At 43.8% G+C, this 16,583-nt stretch overlaps 2 protein-coding genes across 2 annotated transcripts in view; one reads left to right on the top strand and one right to left on the bottom strand.

Annotated features, from left to right (window-relative positions):
* The first annotated feature begins 4,744 nt into the window (after nucleotides 1–4,744).
* Nucleotides 4,745–6,881, top strand: NAT8 (N-acetyltransferase 8 (putative)). The gene is made up of 2 exons (XM_068981657.1): nucleotides 4,745–4,801; nucleotides 5,325–6,881. Exon 2 carries the CDS (start codon nucleotides 5,398–5,400, stop codon nucleotides 6,109–6,111), a length of 714 nt encoding a protein of 237 aa, XP_068837758.1. The 5' UTR covers nucleotides 4,745–4,801; nucleotides 5,325–5,397; the 3' UTR covers nucleotides 6,112–6,881.
* Nucleotides 6,882–7,082: 201 nt separating this feature from the next.
* Nucleotides 7,083–16,583, bottom strand: part of ALMS1 (ALMS1 centrosome and basal body associated protein) — a 189,251-nt gene continuing 179,750 nt past the window's right edge. The window contains exons 20-24 of the mRNA XM_068972319.1: nucleotides 16,325–16,554; nucleotides 15,420–15,603; nucleotides 11,337–11,400; nucleotides 8,521–8,620; nucleotides 7,083–7,322 (exon numbers count right to left, since the gene is read on the bottom strand). Of these exons, the coding sequence (XP_068828420.1) occupies nucleotides 7,278–7,322; nucleotides 8,521–8,620; nucleotides 11,337–11,400; nucleotides 15,420–15,603; nucleotides 16,325–16,554 (623 nt within the window). The 3' untranslated portion in view covers nucleotides 7,083–7,277. The remainder of the gene's footprint in view (nucleotides 7,323–8,520; nucleotides 8,621–11,336; nucleotides 11,401–15,419; nucleotides 15,604–16,324; nucleotides 16,555–16,583) is intronic.

Here is a 16,583-nt window from a genome sequence, read left to right as displayed (position 1 = left end):
TTAACATAAGGTCCACAAGCTTTTTTTCTTAAAAAAGTTGGGCCAATTTAGGAATAATGTTATCTTTCTTCTTAAATTAACCAGTTTGCTTCAGAGCCTAAACACTCCCCCAGCAAAAGCAACCAGTGATTATAGGGCCTTTGATGCTGGAAGAGAAGGGATGCAGTTTGGCTGGCCACCTTCATTTGGCTCCTTGGTCAAGGGTTACAGGGTTAACAAGGGATACTAAGGCAAAAAGCCAGCTGTCGCTAGGATAATGTGAGGGAAAGGGGCTCTGTCACCCAGGCAGTCGTTGCTCCCCATCTCCCCAGTCCTGGGAGTAAGGAAAGCTGCCACTATATTGGCAGAATCTTTAATCCCCTGCCCCTCTCCCCACCTCACACTCGGGAAAACTCCAAGAATGCTCCTAAGCACTGCGCCTCCTTTTTAGAAGGAGCCCTGGGGCTCACAGGCTTTTTCAGGCCACCTGCTGCAGTTCTCCTTTTCGCTTTTCCTGTGACGACCTTTCTGCTTGTCTGGAAACCTGGAACCTGTGCTAGGGTTGCGGCTGCTTCTCTGCACCCGGTTTTGTTTTGCTGACTGCTGTGCTATCTGCACTTCATGTTACAAAACTGAGTAAAGCACAACTCTCTAGGTGATTGGTCTCAGAATGAACCAAGTTTGTACTGTTTTCATAATCCTCTGTGCCAGTTATCTGCCATCGTTCCCTCCAGCTCACCCTTCATCCTTCTCCACTCTTCTCTCTGCCCTGGAGGCTGACTTACCATGTACACAGCAAGAGGTCCTCCCTTTCCCTTGGCTTCGGCCAGTGTGTGGAGTGGGGAGGCCAGCACGAGAATGAGGCCAAAGGTATTTATTTTCCTGGCCCCTCGCTGCAAGGATCCCTAGGCTGGCTTTGGCCTTGGGCCTCTCAGGGTGGTCCTTGCTACTCAACTTCTGGGTCAGGTTCCTGTCCCCCCACCCTCCTGCCTCACTTCAGGCCTCTTGAGCATTAACATACCTGGCTCCCCTTTACCCACCCACACCTTCATAATTAGGCCCTTTGGTGATCTGTATAAAATGAGCTTGGGTTATCCTAGTTTGAGTGTTGGGGCCTGATAACACCTCCCTTTCGTTAAAAGTTTAGAAGTATTTCTATAGAGCTGGAATCATTGTTCCAGTATTTCTGAACATCTTGCCAAGGAGTGACCTATCGGACCACTTTCTTTCCTCTTGAAACAATTTGCTGTTACTTCCTCTCACTCATGTTATAAGTGCTCAGTGGGCATCCAGGGCACTGACCTGAGGCTGGCTTACTGGGAACCCTGATGAGAGATCAGGGGAGATGATGTTCTTTCCAGGACATTTTCCTCCTCTTTCTGAGACTTCCAAAACATGACACCACTTGATTGTCTAACTTCCATTTCATTGACCCATTTCTGGGCTTAGCTGGTCTAAGAGGCAAGTGTTTTTCATAAATGCAAGCATGGGATTTCATTGACATGCTGCCCTCAAGTCCCACAACTCTCGGAATAACAGTGATTTCAAAAAGATAACTACCTATTATAATCAGGTTCCTACAGGTAACAGAAAAATAAAATAATCTATCAGGTTACTAGTAACTGTTTAACTTTTAATAAGTTAACAGTTTTTAGCAAGTAACAAATTAACAGCAATATAAGTGCTGGATGAGAAGTGCAAAGTCTTCAAAGGAGGGAGCAGATACAAGATCCATCTGGTTGGCAGGAGTCAGAAATCTTGATGGAGGAGGTAGCACTGAACTGGACCTGAGCCTTAGTCACATACTGGATCTGGGTCAAGTATGGCCTGAACATAGGGGCATGATGAGGCTTAGAGGTGAATCTTGCATCCCAGCAGACAGCTGTTTTTGTTGGCATACAGTGCTTTATACTAATTAATAACTCAAACACTTGTCAGATAACCTGCCTTTTGGGGTCAGCACGTGGTACTGAAAAAGCAAAATGTTCAGGCCTTCGAGTCAAAACTGCCAAGGCTTGGGTGCCACTCTCCTGGGTAGGATCTCTCAGGTTTGTAAGCCTCGGTTTCACATTTGTAAAATGGAAGCAATATGAGCCTTAGCTCTTAGATGGTTGTGAATGTCAAATAGTACAGCACAGGAAAAGTGCTTTCTCACAGTGCCAGGCATCTAGTATCTCCGCAAATAACAGCTGTCTGCATGTGCCAGGCCTAATACTGAGGCATGCAGTAAAACGACTCACTGCGGGGGGGCAAGTAACTCTTAGGACAGCAGGTTGGCTGGATAAACAAATGCGGTCTGTCCTTTCCATGGAACATTATTCAGCCATAAAAAGCAATGAAGTACTGATACCTGCTAGGACAGGTGAACTTTGAGAACCAAAGTGAAAGAAAGTAAACATAAAAGTTCATATATTGTGTGACTCCATTTAAATGAAACATCCAGAATAGGTAAATCCAAAGAGACAGCAGGCTAGTGGTTGCCAGGGGTGCAAGAGGTGGAAATGGAGTGACTGACTAAGGGGTTTCATTTTGGGGTGATGAAAATGCTTCAGAACAAGACAGAAGTGGTGATTATACAACATTCTGAATGTACTAAGAGCCACTGAGTTGTACAGATTTGAATGGTTAATTAAAAATAAGAGAATAACACACCTGCCTCACCTTTAGGAATTCACAATCTTCGATGGGTCTGTTTAGACTGACTCTCAAGAGTTGGCTGAAGTTCACGTGCAGCAGTGTAAATGGACCTAGGGAACATCATGCCAAGTGAAGACAGAGAAGGACAGATACAAATACCATACAAGACTGCTTGTATGTGGAATCTAAAAGAGGACACAGTGAACTCGTCCGTAGGACAGAAGCAGAATCAGACTTGTGGTTGCTGTGTGGGAGAGGGTGGGAGTGGGAATTTGGAATTAGCAGATGCAAATTATTATACACACAATGGATAAACAACAAGGTCCTACTGTATAGTACAGGGAACTATATTCAATATCCTGTGATAAACCATAATGCAGAATATGAAAAAGAATGTATATATATAACTGAGTCACTTTGCTATGCAGCAGCAATTAACACACTGTAAATCAACTGTCATTCAATAAATTTTTTTTAAAAAGGAGTTGGCTGAGGCAGAGACAGGTAGATTCCCAAGCCTCAGTTTCATCAGTTGAAAGCAGGGTCAAGAGCCTGCAATCTGCTGAGACTTCCAGACTTGTATCTCTTACACAGAGAATTACCCATAATTCCTCTAGCCAGAGATAAACGCTGCCAATGTTTGGTGTAACCATTCAAGACATTTCTTTCTGCATGCTTGTGAATATAAATTATTATTGTTATATTTTTCAAAAATGAATGAAAACATAGTTTTATAATCTTTTATAGCTTGACAGTTATATTTTGACAATTATTTTTCATATCAATAAATCCTCATGATCATCATTCATGACTATGAGAAAGGTTAAAAAGCCTAAAAAGCCAAGGTCACTGGGTTGAGGAAGGCACAGAAGTTGGTGAGAATACAGGAAAGAGAGGGGAGGGACAGACAGAACATCTGGCCCCTCAGCTTGACCATTAGGTTTCTGATTGGTTAACATTACAGACTCCTTAGGGTTACTTAGCTATACTTTGGAGCCTTCTATTCTCTTTTGGTTCCTTGTTCAAATTTTGCTTAACACTGAAATGTTAAAAATGGCACCTCTGCGGTGATCTCTTTCACAAGTCTTGTCTCTGGAGCATCCCCCTAGTTGCTCTTGCCAGAAACCCAGCTGTCACCTCTGACCCCTTCTTCATCCTCAAATTAGCATTGTCATTTCTGTTCCCAAAAGATATTTCCAAGGGGAACAGTTTACCTCCATGGCCCCATTCTGGTCCAAGTTGCTGCTTTCTCTTGTAGGATCCCCACTAGCCTAGATGGCTCCTTTGTGAACAAAGAACAAGGCACCCCCTTCAATCTGACAACCTGCTGGACACACAGTTCAGTGGGCAGTGACACCTTTGAGCAAAATAAGAAAAAGATGCCTTTTCCTTTGGTCAGACTCAGCTCTGTGCCAGGGCTCGTGGATTTTAGTTCCCACAAGCCTTCCTTGACAAGGTGATCTTGTAAAGTGAGCACCTGCGTATCTGTATCCAGAGGCCCTTCTGCTTGGACCGCTGCACTAGCCTCTGGGGGGCAGGGGGATAGAGACTTCCATTCCAGGCCCTTTCAGTCCATTTTCCACAGGTCACCAGAATCACACACAGGTATCACACAACTTACCGCTACCTCTGGTTTTTACGCCCCAGCTAAAAGAACAGCAGTGGGCTCCTGATGTTCTTCGAACAGAGCCCAAACTTCGTAAACCGGATGATATGCCCTGCTGCCCTCACCCAGCTCTGAAGGACCTTGTGTACTGAGCCAGTGGAACTGGACTCTGGCCTGTGATGACAGGGCACAGGGTGAGGAGCGAATGCTCCAGGGTCACAGCAGCTGTGTGGTGGGGCCAAGCATGGACATCAGAGGGCACCAAGGTGCCAGGTGAACTGCCATGCTGGGGGGTGTAGGCCAGCCACAAGGGCGAGGACCCCTGAGCTGTTCCAAACCCTGCGTGACCCCTCCAGCCTAATTCCCCAAGAATGGGCTTCCTGCTCATCATGGCCCAGCCCCTTGAGCTTGGGCTTTATGATTAACAAATATTCAGAAGCCAGCCAATGAGGTGCCATCCAGGCCTGTGCCCCAGAAGTATAACAGGCCCTGCACAGTCTCTCCTGGATGCCAGTCGGATACTGAGGACAGAGGCCAGGCAGAGGCTTCCCTGGACACTCCAGGCTCTTGTGACAGCAGGTGAGAGGACATGGGTGGAAGGACAGTGCTCTCAGGTGTGGCCTGAGCTCCAGACTCACCCCGGCCTTCAAGGCTGGACCACTTTTGGAGCTACGCTCTTATGCCACCTCAGCAGCCTGAGAATCTGCAATCAAGGGGGAAAGAACATTTGCTGTTTCCAAGTCTTTGTACTTGGAAACACAGGGTTCCCCCAGTGTATGGGCCCTGAGAGAGGTGGCTGCTGCATGGAGCGCCAATGTATGGAGAAACTGAGACGAGGGCTAGGGAATGGGGAAAGACGGGGAGGGTGTTATTTCATTAAATCCTCTGAACAACTTCAGAAGGCAGATTCTTAGAGATTATATAACGTGCCCAAGGTCATGCATGAAGCCACGATCAAATGCAGGTCTTTCGGACTCTGCACCTTCTCCCAGTGGCTGTGGCCTACGTCCTCTTGGGTAGAGGCAGAGAGACACATCTTTGCACAGGGCCTTCCTGGTTCTGGTAAGTGGGCCACTCACATGGCTTCCTCTTTCTTCCCCAGGGCTGCTGGGCAAGCATAAGGGGACACCTAGGTCTCTCTTGAACTCTGGGATCCAGAGAATCAGAAGTCTTCTATGGCTCCTTATCACATCCGCAAATACCAAGAAAATGACCACAAATGGGTCACAGACTTGTTCTCTGAGGCGATGGCCGAGCACATTCCTACCACCTTCTGCCACATCCTGAAGCTGCCCCAAACCCTTGTGCTCTTGCTTGGGGGACCCCTCGCCCTAATCCTAGTCTCTGGCTCCTGGGTCCTGGCCTTCGTGTCCAGCCTCGCCCTCCTTGCTGCCCTGAGGTTCCTTGCCGAATACCCCTGGAAGCAGTTTGTAGTCATGTCTTTGCACACAGACATGTCTGACATCACTAAATCTTACCTCAGTGAGAGCGGCTCCTGCTTCTGGGTGGCTGAGTCGAAGGGGCAGGTGGTGGGCATAGTGGGAGCACTACCTGTTAAGAAGCCCACCCTGCAGAAGATGCAATTGGAGCTGCTTCACCTATGTGTGACCCCTGAGCACCGAGGTCAAGGGATAGCCAAAGCCCTGGTCAGGACTGTGCTCACGTTTGCACGAGACCAGGGCTATGGTGAAGTGGTCCTCACCACCAGCATACTGCAGCACTCTGCCGTGGCCCTTTACCAGCGCCTTGGCTTCCAGAAGACAAGCCAGTTTTTCTTATTCACAAGCTGGAGGCTAATTTCTTTCTCTCAAATTCAATTCACCTACTGCCTCCCCTCTGCTCAGGTCTCTCAGGCACTGGAGCAGGGAGGGGGCCTGCGATCTGTTTAGCAGCGGATTAGTCAGGAGGAATCGGCTCTGCTGCAGAAAAAGGCAGCCCCTGAGGTCTCAGTGTGACGGCAGGGTAAAAGCTTATTGCTTGTCTGTGCAGGCGCTGGTGGTGGGGTGGTTCTGCTCTGTTCAGGCTTTTGGGAGTGCTACTGTTTCATTTACCTAATGCCAACAGACTGCTGCATGTTAAGCTACCACAAAACAATAATAACCCTTTTTCTCTGGCTCACGAGTCTGTGGGTCAGCAGTTTAGGCTGGGTCGCCACTTTGGTGTCCAGGTGTCATGCCAGGGACCCTCCCCACTTTCAGTGAACGGAAATGCAAAGTCATATGAAGAGGGCGTGGAAAAGGCGTGTGAGAAGAACCCACGTGAGAAGGACTGGGGCCAACGATGCCATCGATCTGTTATGGTCCCCAAGGTCTCTGCTGAAGGGGAGAAGGCAGCCAGGGATGGCTAGACCTAGAGGTGCCACTACCTGCATCTCACTGGCCAGGACCAGGTCATGATTTAAATCCAGCTACTCTTGTCTCCTGAGTCGTGTCCACTAAAGGCTAGCGGCCCTGAGGGAAGTTGCGTGAAGCTAGGATGTGGCTCTGGACCCAAGGTGCCTGCGTCTGCCCAGAGTCTCTGACCCACTTCATGGCTACCTAAGCAGACACTGTCTCCACAGAATCAACAAAAGGGCTCTCAATACATTACATGGCATTTCTAAAGAAAGACCACATTTGATCTAACAGCCCATTTCCCTTGACTGGCACTTTTAGACTGAAGTCTCCCACACACCCCTGGGAAACACTGCGTACCTCCCAGCACCTCTCCAGATGGAAAATAAAAAACCTGCTGCTGCTTGCTTTACTATGAGTCAATCAGAAGTTATTTATTTTCTATAAAAACACATACAAAAAGGGATTTAATTTTGGCTAGAATTAAGGTAGTATGATTGTAAAAAAATATCCTTGTAGGTAAGGCCACTGTGGAGAAAGTACTGCTCCTAAACCATTAATAATCTTAGTCATCCTTCTACCTAAGACTCTTTAGAAGGTAACTACTTCTACATTACACATGGACAACAAGTTTTATTAAACCAGACTCATAAAAGTAAGGATTGTGTTCCTCCAAGCTGATAAAATATAATTCCAAGGCGCTGAGGAAAATACTCTTTATTTCAGTCCCAAGGAACTTTTCTGCCCAAGAGTTGATTGGTCACTTTCTGTGGAAGAAAAGAAAGGGAGGAAAGAAGTTAGATATTCTTGCCATCAGAGGCAGACAGCTGCTCCTCACCCTAGTCGAGCTTTTGAAGAGATCAGTGTGGTTCTCCCAAACCTCATCTTTCCCAGCTTCAGAAAATATGGTAATTATAGTAAAAAAAACACTTCCTCAAGTGTTTAGGAAAGACAATCTACAGTCTGTTATAGTCTACACAGAAACATTACATTAATATAATCCTAACAGACTAATCCGTCCGTCAGTTCACAAACACACAAGCACAATGAGAAGCCTGGCCTCAGGAGGCTGACACACCACCCAGCGGTGCAGCAGCGCCCACACCTCCCCACTTGAGGATGCCCAGCCCGAGCCGCGGTGCACGCTCCAGGAGCAACTCTCCAATCCCATATGGGTCTCCTATGAACTCATCTCTTGGTTCCTGGCTTTCAGAGTCCTCTGAGGGTGAAACAAGGGGGTTAAAGAAATGAGAACAGTTGAAGGACCTAGACCTTCAGGTCCATCTGCTTTCTCAAGGAATTCATTGGCAGCAAATCCCCTGGCCTGTGAGGTTCTGGGACTTGTAGCACCATTGATTCTACTGGGGCAATGGGTAGGAAATGGCAGTGGCGTCAAGGCCCCGAGTCCCCAAACTAGCAACTTGTATGCTACACGTGGACACTTTCCAGTTTATCTGAAAAGTTCTAATGGTACATGATTTACCTATAAGGGACATAAAACTACCATTTGGGACTCAAATGAAAGCCCAACAATTCTGAAGGATGTGGGGATTTCCAGCATGGCATCTAAACTGACACCTAAGTATGAAATTTGGTTTCACTCCAAATGGAAGGTGACTTATTTATCTATTGAATAATTTTAAAAAATTTAAAAAACATTTTTTTTTTTGGCCACACCATGCAGCATGTGTGATCTTAGTTCCCAACCAGGGATTGAACCTGTGCCCTACAGTGGGAGCACGGAGTCTCAAACACATTGGACCTCTAGTGAAGCCCCTGAAAGGAGCCGTTTTTAGATTTGCAGATTTGAAATCTAGTTACAGGTGCTTTTGTCCTCTAAATTTCAGTGGTGGTACACTATACTTACTAGCTTAAGTTCACTCTCCAAATACGGTTAATTCAAACACGCCTCGATTTCCCTTTCCCCCGGTAAACCTCATCAATCCTGCTCTAGGACCGACTGACCTTTTTATACAGCTGGGCTCGCAGCCGGTATGACTTATATTCTGATCTCCTCTTTTCTTCGTCTCTCTTTTTCTGTACTTCGGGAAGCTGTTCATAAATCCTTGGAAATAGTACCGGTGGGAAGACAGAAGCAGTGAGGTCACTGGCCACAGAGGCACACAGTCACTTCTGCCCACATCTCCTAAGCCCTACCGCTCTCCGGGCACTCAGTCCCTCAGACAGCCTGTGGGCCTGCTGTGGGCCCAGCTCCCTGTTAGACACTTGGACATAAAGAACCCTGGCCTATGTTCAAGATCTGGAGAGAGATACAGATACACAAAATCATATAAAATTCTGCTGATAGTGGTCACTTCTGAGAAAGGAGTGGAATAAAGGGTGCAGATGAACTTCTTGGCACTCTGTATGCAAAAATGTATGGCTTCAATATAAGACAGTGACTACGTATTACTACCATACTTCTAAAGATGAAAAATAATGCAAAAAAAGTACAATGGGTCATATCTACAAAATGCTACACAGAGTTATAGGAAATGAAAAAAAACTTATTCTGACAGAAGGAGGTCAATGAAGACCAAAAAGAATAAGTTTGAGGTGGGTCTTGAAGAAGTTAAGAGTAGAAAGGAGATGGGAGGAGAAGCAAGTGTTGGTAAGAATGGAGTCAAGGTTTCATGGAGAGAGTGCAGGGGAAACAGATGGGGGGAAGGTCTTGCCAAGTGAAAATCTTGGGCTCTGTCCATCACGGATTGGATGCCACTGATTTTAAAGAACCATGTTTTGAGGAACAGGATCAAAGATGCATTTGATATATACACTTTAATTGGAAATAATCTAAGTTTCCAACAAGAAAACAAATAAATTATGGACTATAATAAAATTATTACAAAGCACAAAATGTTTCAAATAGCTTTTATGATATGGGAAAACATTCATAATACTCACAATATAGTGTTAAGCAAAATAAAACAAACTACAAACTTCTGTATACAGTATGATCAACCATTTGGGGAAAAAAGTATTGCATTGGCCAAAAAGTTCCTTCAGTTTTAAAGTGAGAATAAAAGACCTGTTTTTCATTCCCACTAAGAACTTTGTTGACCAGTGTATTCAGTTTTGTTCCACTACCTTCTGCCATTTTCCAGGCAACTTCATAATTCCATCCTCCTAAAACTTTTTATCTTTTTGAGCAAAGAACTGTTTCAGGTGCCTTTCATAGTCTTCCAGGGAATTGAAAAATTTTCCATTAATTTTATAAAGACCAGAATAAATGTAAATCTGAAGGTGCAATGTCTGGTGAACATGGCAGAGGAATCAAAACTTCCCAGCCAAACTGTTAGTTTTTTCTTGGTCAACAAAAAAAACATGAGGTCTTCTGTTATCCTGATGAAAGATTATGTGTTTCTTGTTGACTGATTCAACAGAATTAGTCTGACTCACGTTTCCGTGAGTGTTGCTTTCAGTTGGTCTAATTGGGAGCAGCACTTGTTGAAATTAATTGTTTGGTTTTCGAGAAGCAGCTCACAGTCAAGGACTCCCTTCCAATCCCACCATATATACAACATCACCTTCTTTGGATGAAGATCAACTTTGGGGTGGTTGGTGGTTCATTTTGCTTGCCCCATGATCACTTCCTTTCCATATTATTGTACAGTATCCACTTTTGATCACCCATCACAATTTGTTTTAAAAAACAGAATGCTTTCGTTATGTTTAACAGAGAATCACATGCAGAAATATGGTCAAGGAGGTTTTTTTCGCTTAAACTTATGTGGAACCTAAATATCAAAGTGATTAACATAACCAAATTGGTGCAAATGGTTTCTGGAGACTCAATATTTGATTTGGATATACTGAGTACATTGGCTGTCTCTGGCGAGGTATAATGTTGATTGTTCTCAATGTCTCAATTTGATCGCTATCAACTTCAACTGATAAACCTCATCACCTGTGGAACTTCCAGCAAGAAATCTCCAGCACAAAATGCAACTTTGTAAACCGCTTTTGATACATTCGAAAAGTCACAGCACCTTCTCCATATATTGCACAAATCTTTTTTTGCCCTTCAGCTGTGTTTTTATCGCTCTTAAAATAATAAAGTATAATATACTGAAAATTTGCTCTTTTTCTTCCATCTTCAATATTAAAATGGATACACAAAAATTCACCAATTTTGATAAGTTTTAAAATGCATTCTTATATGACAGACAGCTATCACAATACAACCTAACAAGACTGTTTGGAAAGAAGTTAAAGACAAGTAAGTGCTGCTAGAGCCATCTTCTGGAAAATACTGAATTTTGGCCAACCCACTATATGCATCTATGTAAGCACAAATACTTTTTTTTAAAAGACTACAAATAGTGGCAGTGTACATATGATTCTGAAACTTTATTTCAAGTTTCAAACTTTATTTAGATACAAGCCTAATGTGTTATATCTCTGAGATTATTTCCTTATCTCTTATTATATTGGATACAATTCCTTGAAAAAGGATTGCCTAGAAAGAGAGCCCCAAAGAAGTATTTACCTTTATTTCAAAATATTTTTATTTATATTTAAGTTTCTAACAAAACCAAGCCTGAGTAAAGCATAAAAATTCATGGCAACTCTTTGTATTTTTTATACATGAGGCATCCATACCATGATCTGCTAATTTTCATTTCCATTTTAGAACCGTAAGTGAGAAACTGTTTTTATAGCTAATTTGGTCATAATGTTGTAACTAGAGCATAATGCTTTTATTCTGGGACAAGCTACAGCTCCTGACCATTTGGTGGCCTGATTTATACTTTTATAGTTACTTATTCTTTTGGCCTTACCGTTTAGACCTCTGAATCATTTCCTTCTTTCCAATAGGCCTTTTCTTTTGGGCTGCCAGGAAGCCTAAGCAAGAGAAGAGATTTTTTTTAGTGGATTGTGCCATTTTTTCTTTGAAGTGAAGTATAGTTGATTTATAATATTATGTAAGTTTAAGGTGTACAACATAGTTATTCACAATTTTTAAAAACTATACCCCATTTATAGTTATAAAATATTGGCTTTATCCTCTGTGCTATACAATACCTTCTTGTAGCTTACTTATGTCCCTATCTTGACCCTCTCCTCTTTGCTTTCCTCACTAGTATAACCACTGGTTTGTTCTTAATATCTGTGAATCTGTTTCTTTTTTCTTATATTCTTTAGTTTGTTGTATTTTTCAGATTCCACATATAAGTGATATAATACAGTATTTGTCTTTGTCTGACTTAATTCACTACGCATAACAACCTCCAGATTACTCCATGCTGTTCCAAATGGCAAAATTTGATTCTTTTTTATGGTTGAATATCAAGTGGTGTCACCATACCAGCTCCTAAAAATTGTGGACCTGTGACTTATGTTTCCATACCAGATCCTGAGAGCTGGACATTTGACCAGATTTATCTCTGTGTTCATTTCAAAAGTACCTGGCATTTGGCAGACATGTTTTGCAGCTGTACTTTGAGAGATACATGTTTGAGAGATATATAGTGGTCAACTGCCCCAAACCGGTTCTGACTTGACCACAAGAACGAGCCTGCGTGGATGCAACGTGAAAGTGTCCAAAAGTGACTTTTGCTTCATTAACATGCTAAGGTCTCTGTCCAAAGGGGGCATTTGTACTCTGCTGGGCACAAAGTTCCAAAGAATAGCAAGGAAAGATAAGAAAGCCTTCCTCAGCGATCAATGCAAAGAAATAGAGGAAAACAATCGAGTGGGAAAGACTAGAGATCTCTTCAAGAAAAGTAGAGATACTAAGGGAACATTTCATGCAAAGATGGGCTCAATAAAGTACAGAAATGGTATGGAACTGACAGAAGCAGAAGATATTAAGAAGAGGTGGCAAGAATACACAGAAGAATTGTACAAAAAAGATCTTCACGACCCAGTTAATCACGATGGTGTGATCATTCACCTAGAGCCAGACATCCTGGAATGCGAAGTCAAGTGGGCTTTAGGAAGCATCACTACAAACAAAGCTAGTGGAGGTGATGGAATTCCAGTGGAGCTATTTCAAATCCTGAAAGATGATGCTGTGAAAGTGCTGCACTCAATATGCCAGCAAACTTGGAAAATTCAGCAGTGGCCACAGGACTGGAAAAGGTCAGTTTTCATTTCAATCCCAAAGAAAGGCAATGCCAAAGAATGCTCAAACTACCACACAATTACACTCATCTCACATGCTAGTACAGTAATGCTCAAAATTCTCCAAGCCAGGCTTCAGCAATATGTGAACCATGAACTCCCAGATGTTCAAGCTGGTTTTAGAAAAGGCAGAGGAACCAGAGATCAAATTGCAAACATCCACTGGATCATCGAAAAAGAGAGTTCCAGAAAAACATCTACTTCTGCTTTACTGACTATGCCAAAGCCTTTGACTGTGTGGATCACAATAAACTGGAAAATTCTGGAAGAGATGGGAATACCAGACCACCTGACCTGCCTCTTGAGAAATCTATATGCAGGTCAGGAAGTAACAGTTAGAACTAGACATGGAACAACAGACTGGTTCCAAATAGGAAAAGGAGTATGTCAAGGTTGTATATTGTCACCCTGCTTATTTAACTTATATGCAGAGAACATTATGAGAAACGCTGGGCTGGAGGAAGCACAAGCTGGAATCAAGATCGCTGGGAGAAATATCAATAACCTCCGATATGCAGATGATACTACCCTTATGGCAGAAAGTGAAGAAGAACTAAAAAGCCTCTTGATGAAAGTGAAAGAGGAGAGAGAAAAAGTTGGCTTAAAGCTCAACATTCAGAGAACGAAGATCATGGCCTCTGGTCCCATCACTTCATGGGAAATAGATGGGAAAACAGTGGAAACAGTGTCAGACTATTTTTTTAGGCTCCAAAATCACTGCAGATGGTGATTGCAGCCATGAAATTAAAAGATGCTTACTCCTTAGAAGGAAAAAAGTTATGACCAACCTAGACAGCATATTAAAAAGCAGAGACATTACTTTGCCAACAAAGGTCAAGGCTATGGTTTTTCCAGTGGTCCATGTATGGATGTGAGAGTTGGACTATAAAGCTGAGCGCCAAAGAATTGATGTTTTTGAACTGTGGTGTTGGAGAAGACTCTTGAGAGTCCCTTGGACTGCAAGGATATCCAACCAGTCCATCCTAATGCAGGTCAGTCCTGGGTGTTCATTGGAAGAACTGATGCTAAAGCTGAAACTCCAATACTTTGGCCACCTCATGTGAAGAGCTGACTCATTTGAAAAGACCCTGATGCTAGGAAAGATTGAGGGCAGGAGGAGAAGGGGACGACAGAGGATGAGATGGCTGGATGGCATCACCGACTCAATGGACATGAGTGTGGGAAGGCTGTGGGAGTTGATGATGGACAGGGAGCCCTGGCATGCTGCAGTTCATGGAGTTGCAAAGAGTTGGACATGACGGAGCGACTGAACTGAACTGAGGCACAATCTTTACCATGTGCAAAAGACCATGGAGGCTTGTGCATGCCCTGGCTGCCCCTGAAAATCTCCACCCCTTTCCTCAAGCCCTAATCAACCTATCTGCCTCCTCCTGCCTCCTTCAATTCCCTTACTCTGCTCCTCTTTAGAACATGAGCTCTACTGGGACTTCCCTGGCAGCCCAGTGGTTAAGACTTCACGTTCCAGTGCAGGGGTGATAGTTCAATCTCCGGTCGGGGAGCTAAGATCCCACATGCCTCTCGGCCGAAAAACCAAAACATAAAACAGAAGCAATACTGTAATGAATTCAATAAAGATCTTAAAAATGGTTCACATCAAAAAAATCTTTAAAGGAAAAAACCAAACAAAAACATGAGCTCTCCTTTCTCCATTCTGTGATCAGCTAATGTTCTGCTATGCTGAACCTGGTCTCACTCAATTGTCAACTGTGACTCTGGGCAAAGGATCCATTGAGGGGATCCTGACCCTTAGGGGATTGGTAACAGAGGATTGTGTCTTAAGAAGGAAGAGTGTGTTGCTCAAGAACTGTGAGAGGCAGCAGCTAGGGCTTTGTGCCCCTACCCTGAGCTGGCAGTGCAGGCTGGTGAGCAATGGCCAAAGCCAGGGTTAGACGATGACGACTATGACAGCGGCCTAAGGCTCCTGAAGACACAACGCTATGGCACAGACTAAACAGTGTGAATTGAAACACTGACCTGTTTACCAGTAAGGCAGTGATTAAAGCGTTAGGGAGTACTTTATAGTTTTCACAGCTTTCGCATATTATTTTACTGTGATATTACATCTAGCATAATTGTTACGAGCACAGAGTCTAGCACCAGCCCACAGGGGTTCAAATCTGTTTGGGCAAGGTACTTAATGTCTCTTTGCCTCAGTTTTCTCATTTGTGAAACAGGGATATTAACAGTATCCACCCCAGAGAAGTGTTATAAGCATTAAATAAGAATAATGTCTGAGCAAAACACAAGAGCTATATAAGTATTTATTATTATTATTACCCTTTGAGGGAAGCAAGCCCCGTCAAAACATTATACTTTTGGAACTAACTTGTTCATGGTGACAGAGCTGGTTTTCAAAAACATCATTCTCAGGAATTCCCTGGTAGTACAGTAGTTAGGACTCCACAGTTTCACTGCTGAGGACCTGGGTTCAATCCGTGGTTAGGGAACTAAGATTCTGCAAGCCAAGTGCCCATTCTCACTGCACACTCTCATTTCTAAGATGTAGTGACAGGGCAAGATTAACTGTGTTTTTCTGGGATCATGGAAGTGCTGAGAGCTTAATTAGGCAGGTTCTGTTATCTAAGGAGATCTGAGTCTCAACAAGCAAAAAGTCACTCTCTGAACTGTAACTGGCCTGGCATTGAGCAGTGCTGCCTTGCATGAAGCAGACCCTGCCCTCTCTACCGAGTAAAGGAAAGTGAACAGGCAGAGTGTACCTCTCTTACGGAGCAGGTGCATGGGGTCCCGGTAGCCCTGCCATTCCTGCACGGTGTTGAACAGTGCCTCCCGCTCACTCTGCAACATATTCTGCAGCTTCCTCTCCTGGACTATTAACTTCAGGCGCTTTATCCGTTCCCCAGAGCGGGAGATGAAGTCCGGTCTGTGAAGCTGAAGTGATTCCTGAGGAGAAGAAAAAGCCCTCCAACCTCATATTAATGACGCATTCTTTTCTCCAAGGGCCTAGAAAAACAGTACCTGCCCAGCAGGTTTGGAAAGCCTGTTTGTAACTTATAGAAAATACCTAGAGCTGAAGGATGATCTAACAACTCCCTGAGTAGGAGAGTTCCAGTAGGAAAATCAGAGGGATCAAAGAAATGCCTTTGGAATAAATCAAGAACTAAGATTATGGCAATTACAACTCTCCCCAACGTGGACGGGATCAAGTTTGGCTCACTGCACGATTTTAAATTTCCCTTCAAAGAAATACATCATTAAATAACATTTTCTTTGGCTTACAAGTACTAATAAAAAAGAGCCTTGGTGCCTTTTAAACCCCGTGCTAAGTAGAAATAGGAGTTATATAAATGGAGGAACAAACATAAGACTGATGCAAACATCAGGCCTCTACTACACTCCCCATGCAGCTATCTATCTACAAAACCCAATGAGTAGCTACACAACACTTCCCTTCTATTGCCTTGCCCCTCTCAGATACTGAGGGTGATACGTGATTTATAATACTAATAGTAAGGCAGCCTTTGATTAATGAGTGTGAGAACAGATGAACTGTGGAGGTGCCAGAAACAAGGGTCACATGACTACACTTCAGCATGCGAAGTCACAGATTTACCCTTCCTTCCTCCTTAAACATACAGCTAAAATTAATTCAATCTCACTGTACCTGGAGGGTTGCCCTCACAAATGGCTTCAGCAGCTCTTTGCCTGGGCCGGCTGGTGAACTGTGGCTGTCCATGTGCCGTCCCTGCCAGTTCTGTTCCCGCAGTGGCTCCCTCCAAGGTTTGGTGTTGGTTATTGGTGCAAACCAGGAGACACCAGGGCCATGAAGCTTGGGCATGTTTTCCTTCTTAGGACCAGACTTCATATTTTCCACAGGGACAAACCATGAAACTCCTATAGGAGATATTTTTAAGAAAGAAAAA

This window comes from Capricornis sumatraensis, chromosome 1, assembly GCF_032405125.1.
Source record: "Capricornis sumatraensis isolate serow.1 chromosome 1, serow.2, whole genome shotgun sequence".
Classification (NCBI taxonomy): Eukaryota; Metazoa; Chordata; class Mammalia; order Artiodactyla; family Bovidae; genus Capricornis; species Capricornis sumatraensis.
This window is presented reverse-complemented; position numbering and strand designations above follow the sequence as displayed.

What these genes read in the sequence shown, in the direction of transcription:
- NAT8 (XM_068981657.1), top strand. Translation starts at nt 5,398, where the DNA reads ATGGCTCCTTATCACATCCGCAAATACCAAGAAAATGACCACAAATGG.